General features: G+C 44.0%; 1 protein-coding gene across 3 annotated transcripts in view; it reads left to right on the top strand.

The window, feature by feature from the left end:
- LOC147701285 (uncharacterized) overlaps window positions 1-23,630 on the top strand; it is a 525,848-nt gene that overhangs the window by 167,542 nt on the left and 334,676 nt on the right. For all 3 annotated transcript variants that reach the window (XM_086928608.1, XM_086928609.1, XM_086928610.1), the window contains exon 3: window positions 6,474-6,512. In XM_086928608.1, coding sequence (XP_086784734.1) covers window positions 6,474-6,512 — 39 coding nt within the window. The remainder of the gene's footprint in view (window positions 1-6,473; window positions 6,513-23,630) is intronic.

The raw sequence follows: 23,630 nt of genomic DNA, 5'->3' as shown, positions 1-23,630 counted from the left end.
GCTTCTCTTAGGAAGGTTCTATGGGGTGAGGCTGCTCTGATTGGCTACTGCAAAAGTTTGGTCTCTTTTACAAAAAGAGGTGGATAAGCTACAAAATGAGATGAGGCCTAGGCCTATTTTTTCACTTTGTGCTTACTACTTTCTTACTTACTATTTTCTATTTACCGAGGCTCCCATTCCGACGACGGGGAATGATACAAAGCATGGGAATCTATGAAAGTTACCAACACTGGGGAACCAAAGTTACAGGTAAGTAACTTGTTTTCTTACCACTCGTGTTTGTGATTCATACTCTTGGCCGCCAGCGTGTGGGAGTCCATGCTGTCGGAAATTCGCTTGCAGATGAAGTGGCGAAGTCAGCAGTATCAAAATACTTAGTTGCTGCAGTTACATGGTCCAAAAGTAAAATAGATGATGACATCTTGGCGGCTGTTGCTGCCACTGAGAAGGGAGGTAAATATCCTGCGGGGTTCCCTTCGAAGTACACATACCACTTAAGTCCCGATAAGGTTCCTTATATGAAAATTCCTGAAGTTGGCGAACGTTTAATTCCCAACTCGGATCGCAGAGCTACTTTGATTACAGCGGCGCATGAAGGTGTGGCGTCTGCGCATGCTGGCGTCTCAGCCACTGTAACTCAGCTACAACAGAGGTTCTGGTGGCGGGGACTGTACAAACAGACGCGCGATTATGTCCTTCAATGTGACATTTGCCAGCAGATTAAACCTTCAACTGCTGCGCGTCTGCCTCAGACACAGTTGTACATATCTAATAAACGGCTAGGTTGTGAATATTTAGATCACTGCGGTCCTTTTTCTTCTGATACTGCGTATAAGTACATCTTAGTAGCAGTTGATTCATGCACACGCTTTGTGTGGGTATGGCCCCATCGCAGCGCTGATTCACGGACTGTCATTAAGGATTTGCGTCTCTTTGCAGGGATTTTTGCCTGTGGTACCTTCCATTCGGATCAGGGCCGGCTTTCGGCTCTAAGGCGTATAAGGATGCTATGGTTTCATTGGGGGTCCAAGTCAAGTTTTCGTCTCCGTACAGACCTAAGGGTAACAGTGTAGTGGAACGAATGAACCGTGACTTAAAGCAATCTTTGACAGCTCGAGTTATAGGCACTGGCAGAAACTGGTTGGCCCATCTCAATGGCGTGCAGCGTGCGCTTAATAATCTCCCTAGAAGGTCTCTGGGTGGGCGGACCCCATACGAAATGCTCTTTGGTATCAAGATGTATGTACCTGACCTCGACGGTCTAGACTGCAAGGGCCAGGCCGCGGCCTTTGACGTAGATGAACATTGCAATGTTTTACAGGATCTACAAAAGACCAGAGACAGTCTAGCTAAGGAACATTTGCCCTCCACCTCGGATGATACGTTGCGGATCCCGGTAGTTGGCTGGCTACCCCAAGTTGGAGAACTGGTTCGAGAGAAGATCGATAACAAGAAAGAATTTGGTCCTTCATATCGTGCACCGGTTCGAGTTCTTGGAGTGAAGGGCACGAGAACAGTCATATTACCACCACTTCCAGGTCGTAAGGAAAAAACATTTATCTCAATTTAATTTGACTGACAAGCAGCGCATGCTTTCAATCTGGGATGCATCATTTTCTATGTTACATATTGAAAAGTTAGAATTTTTACCTTTTTCTGTAGCTGAAGCCGCTGCTGCAACATGGCTAATCCATGGATTAATTACATTACCATTTGCTTTGTACAAATTCACTACTTGTATGCGGTATATTGCAATAGGGCGATATGAACCACTAGGCAGCGCATTCCTCCATGAGGCATGGTCTCTACCATACACATACAGATGTCTGAAGGATGGAAAGGAAGTGAATCTTAACCCCTTCCACGCTGATGACGAGCTGGGCTCGTCATGGGGTAGCCTCCTCGCACGCTGATGACGAGCCCAGCTCGTCACGTAACAGGCGCTTTTGAAAATCTCAGCGTAGGAGCGGAATTCCGCTAGCGCGCATGTGGTTAATGGTGAAGAATGCACGCAGTCGCCTGACCGTTCATTAATATGCAGACACATCCAGTTACATGGTTCTTGTAATCAGGACTGGCCTAATTTAGCCTGTGTTTTGAAAGGCACACCAGTACCAGCGATTGTTCCCACATTTACATTATTGACAAATTGTAGTTATTTGCTTTTAAATAACGAAGAGTGTTGTGGGTTAATGGTCGGTATCGCTTATGTTGTTACTGTATCAGAACGTGTGGTGTGTTGCAAAAATGTACTATATCCTCCCACACATGGGAATTCAGATGTTTCCATCTGGCCGCGCATCCCAACCTTGAAAGCGGAGTTCAATGGTATGAGTAGAATGAGGGCTCTTTTGTCTCAAAAGGAAGTGGCCCTGAGCTCGGCCCGTGAAACCTATGTCCTTCACATAGCTAACACACGCACAGAGGTGCAGGCACTTTTAAGTACTGACTTGCCGTTTCATTTCTGCGAATTAGTTCATCAAATCTTTAATGCCTCCTCCACGTCTGGCTTAGCTCATTTTTTTAAATTAGTTAGCAGTGGTCTCGTGACTACCTTTTGAAAAAGTTTTTGGTGTCATCCCTGCGTTCTTCCATTCTATATTTTCAAGTTTGTTTGGTGGATTCCCTGTTTTGCTGGCTTTGGCTGCAGCCATTTTGATATTATTTTGCTCCCTAAAACATGGATGCCCGTCCTGCGCAAGAAGACGCTCAGCTCCTTCTGACACTGTTTTGCAACCGGATGCTTGATTACTATGGCACCCTGCCGCTTGCGACTTTAAGCATGGCATTTGGATTATCGTTTCGATTTTCCTATTTCACATGTGTCCAGCCTGTGTTTCATTGCCTGAGCTGCGATTTCGACTGGGCCATTGATTTGTGTCTCTGCTTGCCGATATCTCCTGACATCGATTTTAATCACCTGATGGGCCCCGTAGTTGCTCACGAGTTAGTTTGTTCTGGCGAAAGGATTATGGCCTTGGTAGCGATGCATGGACTAATGGGTCAGTGGGACATACCCGCAGCGGCGCATGAGTTTCTGGCACATAGCGTTCTTGAGATCCCACGAGTTGTCCTCTGATGTTGCTAGAGGATCCGGTGCTGGAGGAGCACGTATGTTCTTTCCCATTGCTTAATTGGATGGCTGAACTGTTTTCGGATGATAACAGTGATTTCATGTTGGAGGCTGTTGCTGCCTATTTTGCATATTCTGTCCAATCAGGAGATGTCTTGGAGACTTTCATTATTATGGCACATGACTTTTTGGTATTTTTGAAAAGTGCCCTTTTTCTTACGAACATTTGACTTTATATGATCTAGGCCTATAATTTTATGCTTGGCCTCGAGTTGAAACTTTTAATTGCATTTTGTTTGGCCATTATAGGCATTTGTACATATTTTTATATAGTTTTTATATACACATTTACATACATTTAGCTTGGCTCAATATTGTTGAACTCTGCTTTCATGTTATGCCTCTATTCTAGTATTGGTTTATTTTTTTGACCGTCCTCGGCTCATTGGGGGGGTGTCATATAGTTACTGCTTTTCTATATACTGTGTTAAGTTAGCATGAGTTTATTAAATGTTTAAACAACATATTTTCTTTCGGCTTCAGTTTGCACACAACATATAATTGTTATTGTAGCTTTCAACCTAGACGAAAGATGTGATTTATTTGAGAATAATATGTTATTGCTCTGATATCAGTCGTGCTTGGTACACTGTCTGCACACTGAGTGCTGAACTCTCTAAGAATAACCTAACACAAGGTTGCTGGGAGGCCTGATCCTCGCACTACATTAGACATAACACAAATACAGTTGCTGCCAACATTGGGCTCTAAGCGGGTTTAAGATAGAGTTACTGAGAATGCAAAAACACACTTGATGATGCTTCGCATGCAGAGAGCAGGCAGCAGATGATGTGATCCTCTCCTCCTGACATTTAGAGGTATGGGCCCGCCCTGCTAAAACCCAAATGAGACCTTCTTAGATATAATATAGTATGCTAATTAGGGAGTGCGAGAAATAGGTGTTATTAATTTCTATTGATTTTAGCATTATAATATGCTATCACCGTTTGCTTATTATGGACTAGTAACTATGCTGATAGCTCTGATTCTTATAATATGTCTTTTTGTATTATATAAGATACTGCGTTTGAGAACCTTGCATTGAATAATAAATATTTCAAAAGTGCACGTGTCCTCATTTACTCCACGTTCTGGTTTGAAATGTTTATAGAGCGAAAGAGTGTTCATGTGTTCCACGATACCTGAAGTAACCTAAGTTCATGTTCTGGTTTGTCTAAGTCATTGGGAGTTTGTTATGACCAATGAGACACTGTAGCTAGCTCGGTAAGGGGATTTTGGATACTGAGGTGAGTTTTGGGTCACCCTAATTCACTGAGGTTTCGGATCTCTAGGCACAGTTCTGTAAGAGAACGGAATCCCTGCTACAGTAAATTTCTCCTGCAATGGAACTGCTCTGCTCTAACCACAATACAACAAGATTTAATGCAGACTCTATCCTTAATAGGTAGCCAATGAAGATCTCTCAAGGCCATTGCCGTAGAGGACCTACACTGCCTATTTAACACCAGTTTTGCTGCTATAGACTGGATTCTCTGCAACCCCTGCAAGATGAATTGTGGTGCTCCAAAATACAGGGAGTTGCAGATATCCAGTCTACTCAGAATTATGCTCCTTACTACAAAAGGTCTAGTATCACTAGGCAGTAGTGGGAGAATCTGCTGAAGGACCTGCAACAGGGAAAAGCGGACACTGGCTGTTTTGTTAGCCTGTGACTCTATTTGGAGGTTATCATCTACCAAGACCCCCAAGTTACGCACTGTTTTGACCGGAGCCAAGGGTTTATCCTTGTGAGTGAGTTTAAACTCCAATGGAAGATGTTGAGGCATTCTAGTAGTGAAGCAATATACCACTTCTGTTTTTCCCCGATTGAATTGCAGGGAGTTTTTCCTGAGCCAGCTAGCGGTCTGATGCATACATTACAGGAACGTATCCATAGACACCGCTGGTTTCCCATCCAGGGAAAACACCAATTGGGTGTCATCATAATTTGGTCAAAGTTAAACCTGGTCATATTAGTGCTGGGTTTAGTAAATTTCGTGGTCCATACAAGGTCAACACGGTTCACAGTAGATTTGTAACGTTGTAAAATAGTGAAAACTGTAATTTGAGAATGGTAACTCTTTACGAGAAGAGCAAGGGTCATGAGGTGAATAGTGAAGGTGATAAATTTTAATCCTTATTTTCTCATGAGTGATGATGAAGTTGGGGAAAGTTCACCCATGGTGGTGCCAACAAGTAGTGGTGATAGCACCGCTAATTGAGTTATGCCTCAAAGACCTAGACATCTACAGACTATGTAAGTAGAGATTTCTGAGATCTCTCTTCTTGTAGAAGGATATCTGAAATCTCTCTCCCCTTCGAACTTTCTTTCGATATTTTATTACATGTTTAAACTGTCAATTGCTTCAATTGTTTTTTTTACCTTGTGTTTCTTTTAGTTATAATGTAAAATGTCATTCTTGTTTTTACATTATGTATATATATATTGGTATTTATAGGAGATAAAGGGTAGAGGATGTGTTGTATTCTTAAGGTTGTACAATGTATAATATGATGTTCTGGTTCTTTAAATATTTTGTTCCATGATATTTCCAGTGTTGCTTTGCTCTATGACATAGCTGTGTTCACCTGCTGTAAGTTGTTTACTGGCTGCAGAGGGAACACCAACGTTATCTCTGGCACGTCCAATAAAGATTTCATCTCATTGGTGGAGGAGTAAACTTATTTACCACAGTTCATGGCTATTATTATTGGCACGTTATTTAAAAAATATAAGTACAGATTTTCAAGAAGTAATGCAACGCAAACCAATAAGTAAAGTTGCTTCACTGCATGGCTTGAAATGGAGAGAGCAGGACAGCACCATATCTACTAAGATCTGTACCCTTTCCATTGACTAGCACACTTTGGGCAACCATGCGCCAAAAGACATTACTAAAGCATAGGTTATGTACTAGCAGGCATCCCTTCCAGTTAAAAAGCTAATATTAAGGGCGTTTCCCACTTTGCATTTGTGTTGTATTAGTGAGAAAAGTGAGGCAAAATTAAAACATTTCTACTCGTTCCACCGGGCAATTAAAGTTGTCAACTGGAGAGAGCAGAACAGCACCCTAGCTAGTAAGATATGGAGCTGTCCTGCTCCCTCCCTGTGCTTGTGCACTTTGGTTGGCATGCTCTAATGTAGAACCATAGAACAAGAGTGTCTGCATTGTGTAATGTATATTTTTTGTTTAGAAAGGAGTACCTTCCTTTTCCAAAAAACTGTACTTTAAAGCACTGCCCTGATGCTTATATTAGTTTAAGAGAGAGACCATGAGCTTGTCCTTCTCAATATGTCACCGATTAACAATTGACTTACATCATGTACTTTTCATTGCAGGAAGCACTACTGAACCTGTAACTAGAACAGCTCCCCAAGGTAGGTTATTGGAAGTGTGCACTGATTGTCAGGAGTTAATGTGCACCATCATGAACAATGTTTATCTTAAATCCCCGATGAAAAAATCTTTTGTCATCAGGAAAGTAACAGTTCGACGTGGTGTGCTCATCAACATAATTTTCAGATTTTGATTCAGGTGCTAGCTTTCCAATGAATGTCCTTAAAAATGCTGTTTTGTGGAGTCTCCGTTTCAATATCACAGAATGAGAAGGCTCTGCTTCATCCTGTCGGGAAAGAGCGTTTACAATGCTGTTTCCACAATAAATGACTTCACAACACCGTCGTTACAATGACTGCGTTGTTACCATGCATGCCATTACATCGCAAGTCATATCAACGACTTAAAGTAGGGGACATGCAACACCAGGGAATGTGTTGGATTTTAAATCCAACACCTTCCCTGCTGTTGCACAAACTGGAGTAGGAATAGTAATTAAGACTATTCCGAAGTTTAGCGTGCGCCCTATGGCAAGTTATTGATACGACTTGCGATTTAATGGCACACGTAGTAACAATGTGGTCATTGTAATGACCACGTTGCAAAAAGGCATGCGTTGTGAATGTATGTGTTGACATGTCATATATTCCACCCTGTCTCACTACCATACCCTTGTCTCTTTCCTCCAACCAGGCTTGGCGCTTTCAGTCTCCGCTATTCACTCCACTGCTGCTTCTGGGTCCCTTCTGACTGCTTTTCCTTCACTCATTTTGCTTTCTGCTCCTTTAGTCGCACCTCTTATCCCCTTCGCTTGTTTCTTTATTTTTGTGCCTCCCTCCCAACTTTGCCTGTTTGCCTCTTTTGAGGTTACAACTTTCTCTGGCCATTTTTTTAATGTCCATTTGCCTCTTTTCTCATACTTTTTACCTCTCTTTTTTCCTCACTCTCTGCACACTACTTTAGCTCTTATCCTTACCGTTTGCTCCATTTCGATTAGCAAATTGTTTTGAACTTTTATGCAACCTCTCGCTGCTTTCTTTCTCCTTTCTGACTCTTTCAATCTAAAGTAGCTATTTCTGCCACCTCTTTTGCCCACGACGCTGCACAGATCACTCATCTACTCCTTCCCCTCTTCCTATCCTTCCTGCTGCCTTCTATGATTTTCCATTGCCTGTGTCTGTGCCACCGCACTCCTCCCACAGACACTATGATCTCCTTCCCCCAAGACCCTCTGCAATGGTGGCTGCAGCATGGTCATGTATTAGGTGATGCCTGTCTATGTCCAACTACCTTACTTCTTGTCTCAACCCTCTAAATAGGCTCAGCTCTTTCAGACCCTGCTATCTGCTCCGCGCAATAACAATTGCAGAGGGTGGACTTTGACGCTGCTGCTGTTCTGCTTGAATCGTTCCTAAAGTTGGGGACTGCCTACATGTTTAAATCTTATATTACCCACACTATCTCCAGGCAAATTCAACACTTCGAAATTAGATTTAAAGAAAGGAAGTACGAACTGGGCTAGTGGTTTGTGTCTGCATGGAAGTCCCTCATGGTTTTTCTACACATATATTGCCCTAAAAATGGTCTCATAGATGTTTACAGTTTAAAGACAAAAGCATTAACAATGTACACACATCTGCTTATATAATGTAAAACTATTTGCATTACAATTCTTTGTATTTTTACTCTTTTTTAGTTCAATACATTTTATTAGGATTAAAGAGTATACAAGAAAATTTGAATAACATAAAGGTGATACATATGAGGAAAGATATGAATTCATCACGAGTTACTTCTGAGATAAAATAAAATGTGGAAACCAAAAAGCCGTGATCCAGATCAGAGGTATCGCCATGGGGTAAAAAAGAGATTTGAGAGAGAGAAGAAAAGAGAAAAGAAAGAAAAAGAAAGGGAAGAAAAGAGGAAGAAATAGACGGGACGTTGAAGAGAGGGAGAGGAAGAAAAGAAGGGAAAGGAGAGAAAGGAAGGGATCTTCTGGGAAGCTACACCTGTACAGAAGGACAACACTCACACAGACAAATCAAAAGGATATTGAGCAACCAAACCCTTAGAAGGTATTTTTACTCTTAGGATTTTGCTTCTTAAGCTGAGTTGCTTTATTCACCAGCTAGGACCTTTGTGAACTTAAATACTTAACAAATGTGCCAATATATTTATATGTTTAACCCCTTCGCTGCTGATGACGAGCTCAGCTCGTCATCAGCCACGGGTGGGGTGTGCTGATGACGAGCTGAGCTCGTCATGTAACGCGGCTTTTTAAAAAAAGCCGCACAGCGCAAAAATCGCCGCAGCAGCGATGCGGTTAAATAGGCAACTGGGACCTGGGCCACCCGGGGACCATTCATTAACCCCTCCACGCTGGTGATGGAACCGTTCCGTCACGCCCCTCGGGTGGGCTGTGCTGGTGACAGAACGGTTCCGTCACGGCCCGCTCACCGTGCCTGCGCGGCGCTGATTTCGCACCTGCGCGGCGCGTTCTATTGAGCGGGCGGGGCCGTGACGGAACCGTTCCGTCACAAGCACAGCTCACCCGAGGGGCGTGACGGAGCGGTTCCGTCACCAGCGTGTGAGCGCCGCACGCCCCCCCTGCCCCTTAGCAGTGCGGCAGAATAGCCGCCGCAGCGAAAGAATTAAAGAAGCACGGGAGACTGAGATTCTTTACAAAAAAAAATTGCTGCAAATTTGTGAATAATTGCTATTTTGTGGCTAAATGTTTTTTAAAGAATGATTTTTCGGCTCTGCCAGGGTCCCTTTCGGACCTCAGCATCAGGGCTAGGGGTCAGAGTTTACCTATCCTGCCCCCTTCTCTTTATGTTTCTGGGATTTTTTGGGGTCTAGGCTGAGGCCAAGTCCCAAGATGGCTGCCAATACTTCCTGGTTTGAGGTGATGCAATCAGATCTCTGCACAAGATTTTCAATACTAATAAAGTATTTGCGCTTCTAAATATTCAAATTTGGGGTTCTTTAAATATCTTTAAAAGTGCTGAATGGATTTACACCAAATGACAAAAAAGTTATTTTTGTGGACCAAGAGCTACCCTTCTGCCAAATTTGATGTAATCCCGTCTATTGGTTCGAGCTGTAGTCATGTTTGAAATCCCATTGGGAATTACCAAGGGAAACACACTTTTATTGACCTCCCTTTTTTGTGACGCCCGCTCAAGGATTCAGCCCAAAACTTTCTGTGGAGAACTACAAACACCAGGGAACTTTTTTGAGATGATTTGTCACACTATTCCTATGGAAACTACGCTCTAACTATAACTGGCTAATGATGAACACCAGTATATATATAACAAGCATTGGCATAGCCAATAGGTCTTGCCTTTGAGACCTTATAAGTGTTTAACCATGCAACAGTTAATGTTGTTGCACCAAGGATATTGTGCTGCATAACTATATACTTATAAGATCCCAAAAGCAAGACCTATTGGCTATGCCAATGCTTGTTTTTAACTGGTGTGCGAGTCACCGATACCTCAAAGAGCTTGTCAGTGCCCGCAATGAACTGCTGAAACTCTTCTTCTTTTAATTGGTGTGCAAATGACTGATGCTGCAAAGAGTTTGTCAGAGATCCCAAAGGATCAGATGACGCTCCAATGAATGAAGCAACGACAAAACATATATTTCGTAACTCACTTACCTGCCTGTTGCCGCCTCTTGTCCTCTTCGCCTGCTTAAAAGACTACAGGGGCAGGAATCAGAAACAAGAAGCACCCAGGCCTCCAGACTCCCTGAGCCAATTATGACACTACTGATAGCGCTGTGATTGGTCGGAGCACCGTCGTTCGGCGCTCACATAGAGACTGGGAGACTGGGCATGTTCTCCACCCAGGCTGAGCAACACAGCCCGGTGGAGAACATGCCAGGTGTGCATGACGGCTTGGCATGCCCAAGAGGCCCGACCAAACCGGCATGCACACTTAGGAAGTGCCTACCACTCCTCCCCCTGCTCTGTTGGCAGTCCAGCCCACCCCGCCGCTAATGAAAAGTACTGAAAAATAACATTATAACAACATAGTATTTTATTTTTCCTGTAGGCATCACCCCTTCCTAAAGTCAAAGATTTGTACATAAAGCCCAAACGTTCCATTTCAGAGTGATTGTGTGGTGTTGAGTCAAAGCCTGTGTGTAATCCATGCAGACACTTTCTCCTTTGCTCAAAGTAGATGGCTGGTCTTCTATTGCTCTCCAGCAACACTGGGTACATTCAAAAAGGTACTGCATTTGTTTCAAGGCTGTTGCTAGAGCATTGGTTGCATTTCACAAATCATGTGACTTTAGATATAAAACACATTTTATGGAGTTAACTACTTTGTTCTCCACGTAATAAAGTATCACTTGAAAGGTCATACATATCACACATACGCACACTGAAAACATTGAAATGTAGCACATAAGCAAACTTTAAACCTGGTCATTATTAGAACGTACTGCTGCTGTGCTGTCTTTCACCGGGAGACGCGAATTACAAGTGCTGGACTGTGAAGTGAAACTGCCCTGCTGGGACACGGAATAGCTCCTGCACAGAACAGGGGCTGACGTTGTTTTACAGCTTGTCATGTCTACAGCCCAGCAGCTTCCACGATGGATTGGAGCGGATATCTTTATAAATCATACTGGTTTTAGGACCGCAGAGAAGCACAGCTCACTCATGCCTTGTTTGTTCCTTGTTAATGTACAAAGATTGGCTGTTTTGTCTACTTTCAGGAACTTTGAAATTAAAAAAACTGCGATGTACTGCAGAGACCGGGGAAAGTTTGTATCAGTTTTGGAAGGCTTACAAGGGAAGGCGGGAATGTAAACATGGGGCATGAGGATGTAAATTTACCGGGATTGTTAGTGTGATTAGCGGAGGCAAGGAGCGCATGGACCCTCATGCGGAAGTCCCAGCAGCTGAGTCCCGTCTCGTGGTGTGCATCCTCTACAGGGAGTGAACAACCTAGGGCTTTAGTCTCAGTGGGGGGCTGGAGGGACTAAGGAGGGTGGAGTGAGGGATTGAGCAGTTATTTCATTCTCAGTAGGGGAGCGATAGACCCCTAGGTGTAGTCTCTAGATGGGAGGCAGAGAGGGGACCTGCGTCTGAAGTTGGGCAGTGCATGTGGAAAGGTCCCTCCCTGCAGGTGTGTGCAAGAAGAGGAGCAGGGATCTTCCTCTTCTGGACTCCCTCTGTGCCAAGCAAGTTCTGAGGGGTGCCCAGGCCCGATACATTTCGGTCTTTGGTGCCATTCTCCTCCCCCCTTCACCTTCTGCTTCAGCACTGAGTGCCCGGAGCACACCGCAGGCCCTGCCACCAAAGGGCAGACCGGAGCAGCCAGGGATGGGGCTACAAACTTCCAAAGAGGGAGCACCCTGGGGCAGGCACTGAGGAACCAAGGCACCAAGGTAACCGTGCCTTCCGATCCAGAGGTCAGAGCGGGAGCACCTCAGGAAGGAGCGGGGACTTCGAGCACCCCATGTTCCTCACTCTGGAACGCCAGCATTGGAGCCTGTCCCAGACACTGTCCTCCAGACGGGGCAGCCACAAGAAGCAGTCGGCTATAGAGATGGCTGAGAATGCAGCCAATGCCCAATACGAGCCCATGTCCCCAAACAAAGTGGCAGGAGGCAAAGGACAGCTCTCCACCCCGGACCCAAAGGACGAGACGGTGCTGGTGACTACCAACATCCCCCGCGTCAGCATGGACCCCCGCATGCCCATCTACAGCACGAGCCGACCCCTACTCTACAGGACCAATGTGCAAGGCCACATCTATAACTTCATGGAGCAGCTCACAGGCTGGAGGTGCTTCGTCTACCACTTCACAGTGTAATTGCAGCGTCTGTGCTGGTGTGGACCTCTGCCCCTGTGCGTGCAAGTGATTTGGTTGTGCATAGGTGCTCAGAGTTAACTGTCCCATTCTATATTTTAATCACACACTACCTACCACAAAGGGTCTTTAGCAGCAGCTCCCCCCCCAGTTTCCTGCTGTGATTCCCTTAGCTCCCGCTATGACTTACTTACTTCACGTTTTCCCAATTTAAAATTAAATTTCTGCAGTGCCTTCTTCAATATTACACTGGACGTCCTTAAGATCTCCCTGAATAAGGGAGAAGTTACTTCCTCTTCTCCTTGACAGGATATCCAGAGGAGCCTGTTTGGGTATAAAAACAGTATCTGTGTATGGAATTTGAAAGAATAGTAGATCACCTTTCCCCTTCCAGCGAGACCTTACTTCCCTAGCGTCTAATCTGATACGTTATTCTCCCAAACGACGTTCAAAATTATTATGACCTCTTTGGGTCATAGCTTGGAAGAGTGGTGTTCAGGACAGAGCGTGTTAAGAGTTTTTTGTGCTTTAAATGTGTGCATAGGTAAATAGAGGCACGGAAATAAAAAAGAACAAGCTCACACGCCTCGTGCAACAAAGAGGTGGGGGGAGTGCGGCCGAGAGCAGGTATCGTTTCCCTTGCGGGAGCAAACGTGATAGTTGTTAACACATGGCGCTGCTCGTTCCCGTAAGGGAATCGCCAAATGTGCACGCGTTGCCATTCAAAGCAATGCAACATATGCACGTTTTTGCCCGAAAAACCGGTTCGATTTCTAAAGGTTTTTTTCCTAAGCAGCGCATGTGCGCTGCATAGGCGTGACCTAAAAGAGATATATCCTAAGAATTTGAGAGCGGGTTTTCTCTTAATTGGAAAAAAGTGTTTGCAGTTTTAAAGAAGGCACTTGTGGAATCATCTCTCTCCTGCACCACCAATGATCAAGATGCTTGCTAGCAAATACACAAACCCAGGATGAAAATATATGTATATTTTTCCCCATGCATTCCCTTCCGGAATTCCAGAGGAAAAAACAAAGCGGAACACCGTGGGACTGCACAATAATTTTATTGTGCACCAAGACAATGCATTTCCGTGTAAGCCTTTATCGAGTCAAGTGGTTTTGCGATTGACCCAAATGCACCTGCCAACGGGAATGCTCTGATTGGCTGGACACAACCTGAACAGAAAGTTGCAGCCACCATTTTATTGTCTGTGAACGGTTCATTGGGCTGAAAATTTTTGTGAAAACTAACATAAGAGGTCAGGGTGGAGATACTTTGACCCTGTGTTTGAGAAATGGGTGTGTGTTGGTTAGTGACACAATTTATATGTCCAAAACGGACTTTTTTAATCACATGCAATATTTGCGACGACTCTGCAACTACTAGCAAGCCCCCCATGTACCATCGCAGAGACATCATGCGGTCATCGTGAATATATGTGAATACATTAAAAAAGATAGATATATACTTGTACACACTCACCGGTCACTGTCACACACTCATGTACACACTCACAAACACCCTCAGACACTTATACACCCATTTCCATATCCACTCACACAGTTATACATCCAGTCACAAACCCACTCAGATACTCATGCTCTCACTCACATACCCAGTTAGGTACTTATGTATGCACTTACATACTTACTCAGAGAGTGGCACACCCATGCACACACCCACATAGAGACTCATGCACCCACTTACAGACTCACTCACATATGTTCTCATACAAATGACCCTTGACCCTGTTTTTTCAGGCAGGTCGTTCCTTACGCCATGCAGCTCCACCGGACTGCGCCCTTGCTCCTGTTACCAGCCTCTGCTCCTGGCACCCTCCACCTGCAGGCTCCCACCTGAGCCTCATCCCTGGTGGCCAGTGGTAGGCCTTAGGTTTGCTTGTGCCCGCTCGCTTTTTTGCCTGTGACCGCTGTGTTGTATTGCTTTGTACTGTATCTGCTTCTGTCTTTGGATTGTATTGCTTTGTGACTGTATTTGCTTCTGTCACTTCGTTCCCTGCCTTTGCCTGTGCTTGTTTTCCCTCTGTGCCCGCTCCCTCGCCGATCCTGCTCCCCGCCGCTGCGGGGAGCAGGATCGGCAGGGAGCGGGATCGGGGACCTGAACTTCCACCTCGAGGACAACAATGACGCCAACACCACTGCCTTAATCGCCAACCTCGCCAACCTCGGACTCAGACAGCTCATAACAACACCCACCCACGCCGCTGGACACATGCTTGACCCCCTCTTCTCCCCAAGTACCTATGTCTCCTTCGACCACACCACCGAACCCCACTGGACCAACCACAAATGCATCCACTTCACCTTCAGGAAACCCACCACGCACTACCGCACCGAAAAGATGCCGCGCAGCTGCTGGGGCAAGCTCATCGAAGACCAACTGACCACCACCCTCGCCCTGAGTCCACCCCCTGACCCCACCGACCCCGAAACCGCCGCCCTCAACCTCAAACAGTGGATCAACGACTGCGCCAACACCCTTGCTCCACTCAGGGCCCCCGCCGCCAACCACTCCAGCAAGAAAGCTTCCTGGTTCACCAAAGACCTCCCGGAACCAAAGTGCACCTGTCGAAAACTGGAAAGCAACTGGCTCTGGGAACGTACACCAAACAGCTACACGTCCCACAAGAATGCCACCCACAGACACCACCAGCTCATCAGGACCGCCAAGAGGACCGCTTTCAAGGACTGCCTAGACAACATGGCACACAACAGCAAAGAGCTCTTCAACGTTCAACCCCAGCTCCAACACTAATAACATTCCACCCTCTCAGGACCTGTGTGACTCGCTGGCCAACTTCTTCCACTGCAAGATCACCGATATCCACAACAGTTTCAACGCCATGACCCCCGCATCCACCACCGAGCCCACCCCCCTGCGACCACCATGCGCACCCGCTGCCTGATCACCTGGTCCAAAGTCAGCGACGGAGACACCATCAAGACCATGAACTCCATCCACTCCGGATCCGTGTCTGACCCATGCCCACACTACATATTCAACAAAGCCAGCACAGCCATTGCTCCCCATTTCTGGAAAACGATCAACATCTCCTTCGAGACAGCAACCTTCCCAGAAAGCTGGAAGCACGCCAAGATCAACGCCTTACTGAAAAAAAACCAAGGCGGACCCCAAGGACCTCAAGAATTTCTGGCCCATCTCCCTGCTACGGTTCCCGGCGAAAGTCATAGAGAAAATTGTCAACAAACAACTGAACCGATACCTCGAAGACAACAACATCCTGGACCCATTTCAGTCCGGCTTCCACAGCAACCACAGCACCGAAACCGCCCTTATCGCTGCCACCGACGACATCAGGACCCTAATGGACAAAGGAGAAATAGCTGCCATCATCGTCCTGTACCTCTCAGCCGCCTTCGACACGGTCTGCCACCGCACCCTAACAGGGCACCTTCATGACGCCGGAATCCAAGAGGAGGCTCTGGCCTGGATGACATCCTTCCTCTCCGGCAGAACGCAGAGCGTCCGCCTCCCACCCTTCCGCTCCAAGACAACTGAGACCATTTGCGGGGTCCCGCAAGGATCATCTCTCAGCCCAACGCTGTTCAATATCTACATGGCCCCACTCGCCCACGTCGCCCGCCAGCACAGCCTTAACATCATCTCCTACGCTGACGACACCCAGCTGATCATCTCCCTCACGGAAGACCCTCTCACCACCAAAGCCAACCTCCACAGGGGAATGAAGGCCGTCGCCAAATGGATGAAGGACAGCAGGCTGAAGCTGAAGTCTGACAAGATGGAGGTTCTCATCCTCGGCTCTACCCTCCCAGCCTGGGATGACTCCTGGTGGCCTACCTCGCTGGGAACAGCCCCAGCACCCACCAACCACACACGCAACCTGGGGTTCATCCTCGACTCCACCTTCTCCATGACAATGCAGGTCAACACTGTCTCCGCATACTGCTTCAACACCCTCCGAATGCTCCGCAGGATCTTCAAGTGGATCCCCTCCAAAATGAGAAAAACCGTCACCCAGGTCCTCGTCACCAGCAGGCTGGACTACGGAAACTCCCTCTACACAGGAAAAACAACCAAGTTCCTAAGACGGCTCCAACACATCCAGAACGCCTCGGCACGATTGGTCCTCCACATCCCCCGCAGCAGCCACATCACCCCCCACCTGAGAGACCTACACTGGCTCCCCATCAACAAGAGGATCACCTTCAAACTCCTCATCCACGCACACAAAGCCCTACACAATGCCGGACCGGCATACCTCAACGGACGACTAAGCTTCTACACCCCCACCAGCAGCCTCCGCTCAGCCTGCCTCGCCCTCCCCACGGTCCCACGCATCTGAAAAACCACCGCCGGTGGTAGATCCTTCGCCCACATCGCTGCCAAGACCTGGAACACCCTCCCCACCAACCTTCGACAGACCCAAGACCTACTGACCTTCTGAAGACTTCTCAAGACCTGGCTCTTCGAGCAGTAGCGGCTCCCCCCCCCCCCCCCAGCGCCTTGAGACCCTCCCGGGTATGTATTGCGCTTTACAAATCCCTTGATTTATTGATTGACACACCAATACAGTTGCTTCCACACTCATCCACACTCATTCACAGACGATCTCAGAGACTTATGGACTCTGTCAGTCACTCATACAGCTCAGAAACAACCACACCCAGTCAGAAACTCACTCAGATATACATGCACTCACTCACTCACCCAGTCAAGGCTCATGCCCTAGGTTCAGGTGCAGCAAGTAATGTTAAGATCCCTAACTTTAGATGCACCTCCTGGGAAGGCAAAAGTTTCGTGACAGGGGCTTCTAAACTTTTGAACTCCCTACCATTGCATAATAAATCTGACAAATGTACTTTCCTTTCGTAAATCACCTATTAACTCTGCCCACACAGTGCGATACTTAGCAGCGACTTGACACCTCTGGGCAACTGTTTGTGCTATATAAGATTAATAAACATAACATTCACAGACCCACCCAGACAACCACCTCCACAGTCACAGTCCCTCTCAGACATTCATGCATGAACCCATTCACTCACCCAGGCATCCGGCTTGCGTAGCCGAGGGGCCGTGCTGTCCTTTCATTTACTTAGGAGGATGACCGTCCGTTTCCAGGCTGCTGACTCTGACATGCCGCCTTGAATTCAAGTTCCTAATAATCTTCCGTTCAAGCTGTCCATCGAACGCCCGGAGACTGCCTATCTTTGCAAACCGTCTTGCATTCAAGCCTTTTAGCTGCCCTCCATTTGTGTCATCACTCTGATTTACTTCAGGTCCGCTGTTGTTCTCCTGAGGTGCTGTACTGTTCCCGATTTTTTATTCCACCTGAAAGCAGTGTTCTGTGATGCCTTACACCCATGTGTTCTTAGGCAGAATAGCTGAGCTTGTCTCGTTCCTGCCTTATCTGACTTGTATCCAGACAGTGACGATCTCCCATATCTTTATAGAGGGCGAATTTGACTCGTCTTTGTTCCCGTTTTTCACCTTTAAGGGACCCTGCTGCAGACAGGCTTTATGATTATTTCTTCCAGCCATGATTGTTACTAGGACACCTTCCCAGGATTGGGTTGTTGGATCTTGAAAGACCTCGCAAATCCATATAATCTGTATTTTTGCGCCCTGATGAAGGTAACTTGTACTGGCATTTTTCCGAAACGCGCGTCGGCGCTTTCTTTGGTTGTTGCTTGAATGTGATTGTGTGGATTGGTTTGGGTTTGACTGGAAGAGTGAATGAAGTGTGTGTCAATTCTTTTAATGCCCCTTTGTGTCCTAAGGCTGTTACTATAAATTTCTCTGTATGTGCTTTTTAAAGACAAATCCGAGAGGAAAAAAATTATGAAATTGATTGTGTATTAATTTTCTAGAACTAAAATATTTTTCTATACCTTAATCATTACCACTTTGGCCCCTTCCCCCTCTCATCCCACCCCCACCAGTGCAGGTCACGGCCACAAACCACACTGTAATTTTGTCGTCTGACAGAAAGTTTAGGAATTCATTAACCATTAGCACTTTTTGACGACAGTATCACATGTAATGTACCATTTCTCTCTCTATCTGCATTATCTGTACCTCTGCTAATACCATTTTTTCACTTCAAAAACAACTTCTCTCATTATATGTAAACGCTTCAAAATCACACAAATAATTACTCTCTAACCCCCATTAAATTCACAGGACTTCAGGCCCCCACCCCACTCCCGTCTGGTGTAGCAGCCTAAGGTAACATATATATTCTAGGTACACACACCGACGCACCTCAACGTTTCACATCTCTATAAACATCCATTTGAATGTTAAATAGGCCTTGCAATTATGTTACCCCTCCTAAAAGCCCCTGCACCTTTACTCTGCCAACTAATTAAACCTTCAACTTCGCCTAACACATTTTTTTTGATTTGCCCCCCCCAAAAAATTTCATTACAGTTTCGTCTCTGACTCACAGTGATTTTAAAAAACTAACAGTAAAAGATTACATAAGAACATGACTGAATACCATTTAGCTTATTGAAATTTATTATCCAAAATGTAAAACTAATAATTTTTAAACAAATAATGTCGATAAAGAGTGATGAAACAAAATGGAAAAATAGTTTTAAAAATACAAGACATTATGACAGCCAAAAGTGAGTTTACTTTCAGACTGTGAGGAAAATCAATCAATGTTTGTGACTAAACCACATTTTACTGTACATGACAAAACAAACAGTTACAGACTTACCTTTACCAATGCTTTGTACGATGTAGAACAGTGACAGTCACAAAACAGATATTCGTTTGACGGAACTCTCAATAATGCTTCTATCACTGCAACCAAAATTCAATGGCACAGATATCCTGTCAATACAGACTCATATATGTCTCTTCAACCAATCATATTTCTTCCCGCAAAATTTTGAAATCAAATTTACATTTCAGTTGGTTGTCCCTCGCAATATTTTTAATGTCACATAAAAGTCACCCATCACCCACTTCCATCTCTGGCTGTTTCCATGGTAACACCTCATTCTGCACCTGGCTGAAGGCACAGGTAAAAAGTTCATATCTCAACGTTCTTCAGCAAACTAAGAAGACTGTTTTCCCTCCAGAAACACCTGCCTATCCACAGCTCTGTTACATGTCATTTTTTTCACACCCAATAGTACTTTTCGTTTTACATAAACATTAACATGCAACGTAGTCTTCAATCTTGAGGTATTACAATCAACCAATCATTTTTATTTTTTCAACCACACCAAGCCTCATCCATTTTTTTATCCTGACTTTCAGCTTCTAACTACCATTCCACTTCCAGAACCCATCGGAGTACGAGTACATCTGCCTTGAAAATGAAGGTTTGGCTTTTAGGACACAGTTATATTCACTGGAGTGGAAAATATATACAAACCATAACATTCACTTAACAGATTACTACTTCCCACAGAGACAGTTGCTTTTATGTTTGAACAGCATACTCAGCATGTGAATTTCATAGCATATACAAAATGTCATGCTAACCATGAAGAACCACATCATAATAAAGCTCTGCAAATATATGTAAAACAGTGCCTATAGATAGTACAATCACAGATATGCAGGAAAGATGCCCATCACACCAAGAACCATATCATAATACCCCTCTGTAAATGAAGAAAAAAGACTGCCAAACATAATACAGCATGATTTCAAAAATAATGAACACTTCGCAAGAATTATTTAATGGAAACCGGAAAGAATTATACTCAAATGATCCGTAAATCTGAACTCCATCAAAAAGAACACATGCACCAGGCCCATAAAAAGATAATTTCAACTGTCAGTGGAAAAATATCTCAAAATACATATCTAGTATAAGCAGATACAGACATGGGAAAAATAGAAGACAAAATCATGTTCCAAACCGAAATTTCACAAATATTTAAAAAAATCTTCTTTATTATTTTAATGTGCACCCAAAAAAATTGCCTTTGCAAAAATACCAACTCACCTGAAAAAAAGAATATAATTCCTGGAATTCTGTGATATGGAAGGCAGGTAGTTGCTTTTCAGCACCAAACAATATAAAAAAGAAAATAATAAAATGTAATTAGCATATTACAGACTTATTTATTACACAACATAGAGCCATTGTAGCAAAGAACAAGCATAACAGATAAATTCCCCAAGATTCTCTACCATTAGATATCCTAATGCCTAACTAAGTTCAATAATTGTTTATTTAACACATAACATAACTAAATATAAAATAAAATATCAAATATAGAGTACAAATTAGATATAGGACAGGAGAGATACAAAGTACAGGAAAGAGAGAGACAGTAGCAGGAAGAGGAACATAAAGAGACAAACTAGCATTCAAAGCACAAACAGATAGGCAGAAAAATAACACCACCACTAAAAACTCAAGAAACAAATAGAAGGTATAATAAAGAAAAAGATGACCATACAGACGGAGTCACAAAGTAGAAATAACAGACAAAGAACAAAGAAGACAAAAAACAGGAGGTACAGACACAGAGAGGACAGCAAGCAAACACTACAATAGGATGAGAGAGAGCAGAAGGAACACAGAGATGGACAAACAAAGCAGAAGAGAGAGAAAGATGGACAGAAGAAGAGTGAATAAGAGGAAAAGAGATATACACCACCATACAGACAATCTAGGAAGAAGACTGAGAACAGGAGACAGAAAAGCATACAAAAAGAGCACGAGAAGAACAGAGATATCAGAAGGGACAGTGAAGTTAAGAGTGCTTTCAGGCCAAAAAGAAAACAATCTCAGAAATGAATAAATATAGTGAAAACCACAACCAACACAAAGAGACCAAGAGAAACAAAAAGAATAAGATACAAAACGTCTCATTTATGAAAGCCTTGTGCCACAGATACGTCACTTTTTCCCATGTTAAAAGTGATGCACCAGCGGCACTATTCCTTCATAATTAAAGGCCCATGTGAGGGAGAACAACAACTGCATAGAGAGAAAATGTATAAGACACAGCAACGGTAAAAATCAAAGAATAGGCAACATGCAGGAAAACTGCACAGTAGACAAAGAAACATATTTTTTGGATAACCCCATTGAAAAACATGTAGTAATTTTTTTAATCTGCCATGCATCTGGCCTTCCAGGACCGCTTTGGAAACCCCTGCTTTAAACCTTTACATTTCATTTCTAAACCATACACACGTTTTTTTCAAGGCTCCACATTGAACGCCTAAACACTTTTCCCTTTTTAGAATCCGAAACCACAACTGCAACATGGCTAATGCACAAATTAATTAGTGTACCTTTCCCGTTTTTTCACTCTTTAAATTCTATAAATTTCTTCACATAAATAGATACCAGCAGCTCAGTACCTCCTACAGTCATAAATTAAGTCGCTCCCTTTCACTTACAAATGCCTTTGAGACGGGAGAAAAATGTCGGGCAGATTTACAATCCCCTTATGCCACTTTAGCATCACTTTTAACATGTGACAAGTGAAGCAAAACTGTCGCACGGAGCATGTTAATCTGCCCCTAAATCTTTATAGAAATGACTGTACTCAAACATGTAATTAGTCGTCCACATGCAGGCACTTTCAATCACATAAATTATTTAACTAGAATCCCTGTAATGTTGCATGTCTTTTCAAAGATACACCAGTGCCTGCTATTATGCCGACTTTTTCTTTATTCTTCATCAGTGGTAATTTTTGTTTACATGTAATGAAAATTACTATGACTTTTTAAACGGCAAAGCTTACGCAGTAATATTCACTCTGCATATGCTTCCCTTTAAGAATTTAGTTTATCTACCCCCGCATGTGAACCTTGATGTTTCCATCTGGCCGAGAATTCCGGCCTTGAATCACAAGACATGAACAACAGTCTTATTGTCACAAAAACAAGTTACCCTACCATCTGTTCGCACACATATCTTTCACTTAGCTAATATTCACAGAGAAGAGCATTCCTTATAAAATAGTGACCTTCCTTTACAATTTGCTGAGGTGACTCCCTTAATTTTTAACGCATCCTCCACTTCAGGACAGGCTATTTTTTTATAACTACTAAGCAATGGTTTAGTGACTGGTCTGCCAGAAATTATTTCAAGTCATTCTGCTACTCTTCACTCCATAGTCGGCGACCTATTTTTCTGGACTTCCTGTTGAACTACCAGTGCTGCGACTTTTGTGTTCCTATCTTGTTTATTTCAAAATGGATGTCCCTCCTGTCTTCGCAAACGAGCCGGAACACTTAGAACTATTTCGCCAGAGGATGCTTGACTACTACGGCATCTTACCACTCTCGACTTTGAATGCATCATATCGATTATCATTTCGATATTCCTATTTCACCTGTGTGCAGCCTGTATTTCATTGCCTGAGCTGTGATTTCATGTGGTCCCTGGACTTTTGTCTCTGCAACTTGGTACCTCCTGAAGTGAATTACAATCATCTCATGAATCCGTTAATTGATCATGAACAGCTTTGTTGCAACAGAGGGATTATGGCCTTTGCAGCAATACAAGGAGTTCTGGGTCATTGGAATATATTCGCAGCGGCGCAAAGATTTCCTGACACACAGCTACATTGAAAACCCACCGAGCTGCCCTCTGATGGTACTAGAGGCTCCGGTAATAGAAGACCATGAATGCTGTTTTCCTCTTCTCAATTGGATGGCTGACATGTTTTCGGATCATAACAGTGACTTCCTTTTAGAAGCGGTAGCTGCCTACTTCGCCTACACAATTGTAGGATGACTCTTATGCAAGCCATTGACGTCCACATTTCGTTTTGCCTCCCTATCTTTTTCACGTTTTCTTGGATATTTTTTTACATCAACAGACCTATTGGCTTTACTAACAGTGGACATTATAATATCCTGCTGGTCAGATTTTTGTCTTTTATGTGGACTAAATTTTTTTTCCTCAGCTACTCGATTTCAAACTTTATTTTTTTATTAAACTCTAATCTCAACAATTCTGTTGCATATCTTATCTTATGTTATTTCAAACGTACTCCGAGCAAAACTGGCTAATATATGCTACATGTGCCCTGATTAATGTGTAAAGATAGCATGAGTTTTTTATAACTGTAAACGCCATTTCTCCTTTGAACTGCTTATTTCCGCCTCACACACCTCTGCTCCTTTACTTTTCCATGAACTAAAATATTTTTTAATACCTAAGAGAAAAATATGTTCTTTCACTAATATTTCCATTGCTTTTCGTGCTGTATTTCAAATGGAGTACTGAAACCTTCAAAAGATATGTCAATACAGTAGTTCTTCTCAACACTGATTTGCGAACGTTCCAACAGATTACATACATACACCTCCAGCCAACTTATCGCT

This window comes from Lissotriton vulgaris, chromosome 7 (assembly GCF_964263255.1).
Source record: "Lissotriton vulgaris chromosome 7, aLisVul1.2, whole genome shotgun sequence".
Taxonomy (NCBI): domain Eukaryota; kingdom Metazoa; phylum Chordata; class Amphibia; order Caudata; family Salamandridae; genus Lissotriton; species Lissotriton vulgaris.
Note: the sequence above shows the minus strand (reverse complement) of the source record. Positions and strands in the feature narration are given on the sequence as shown.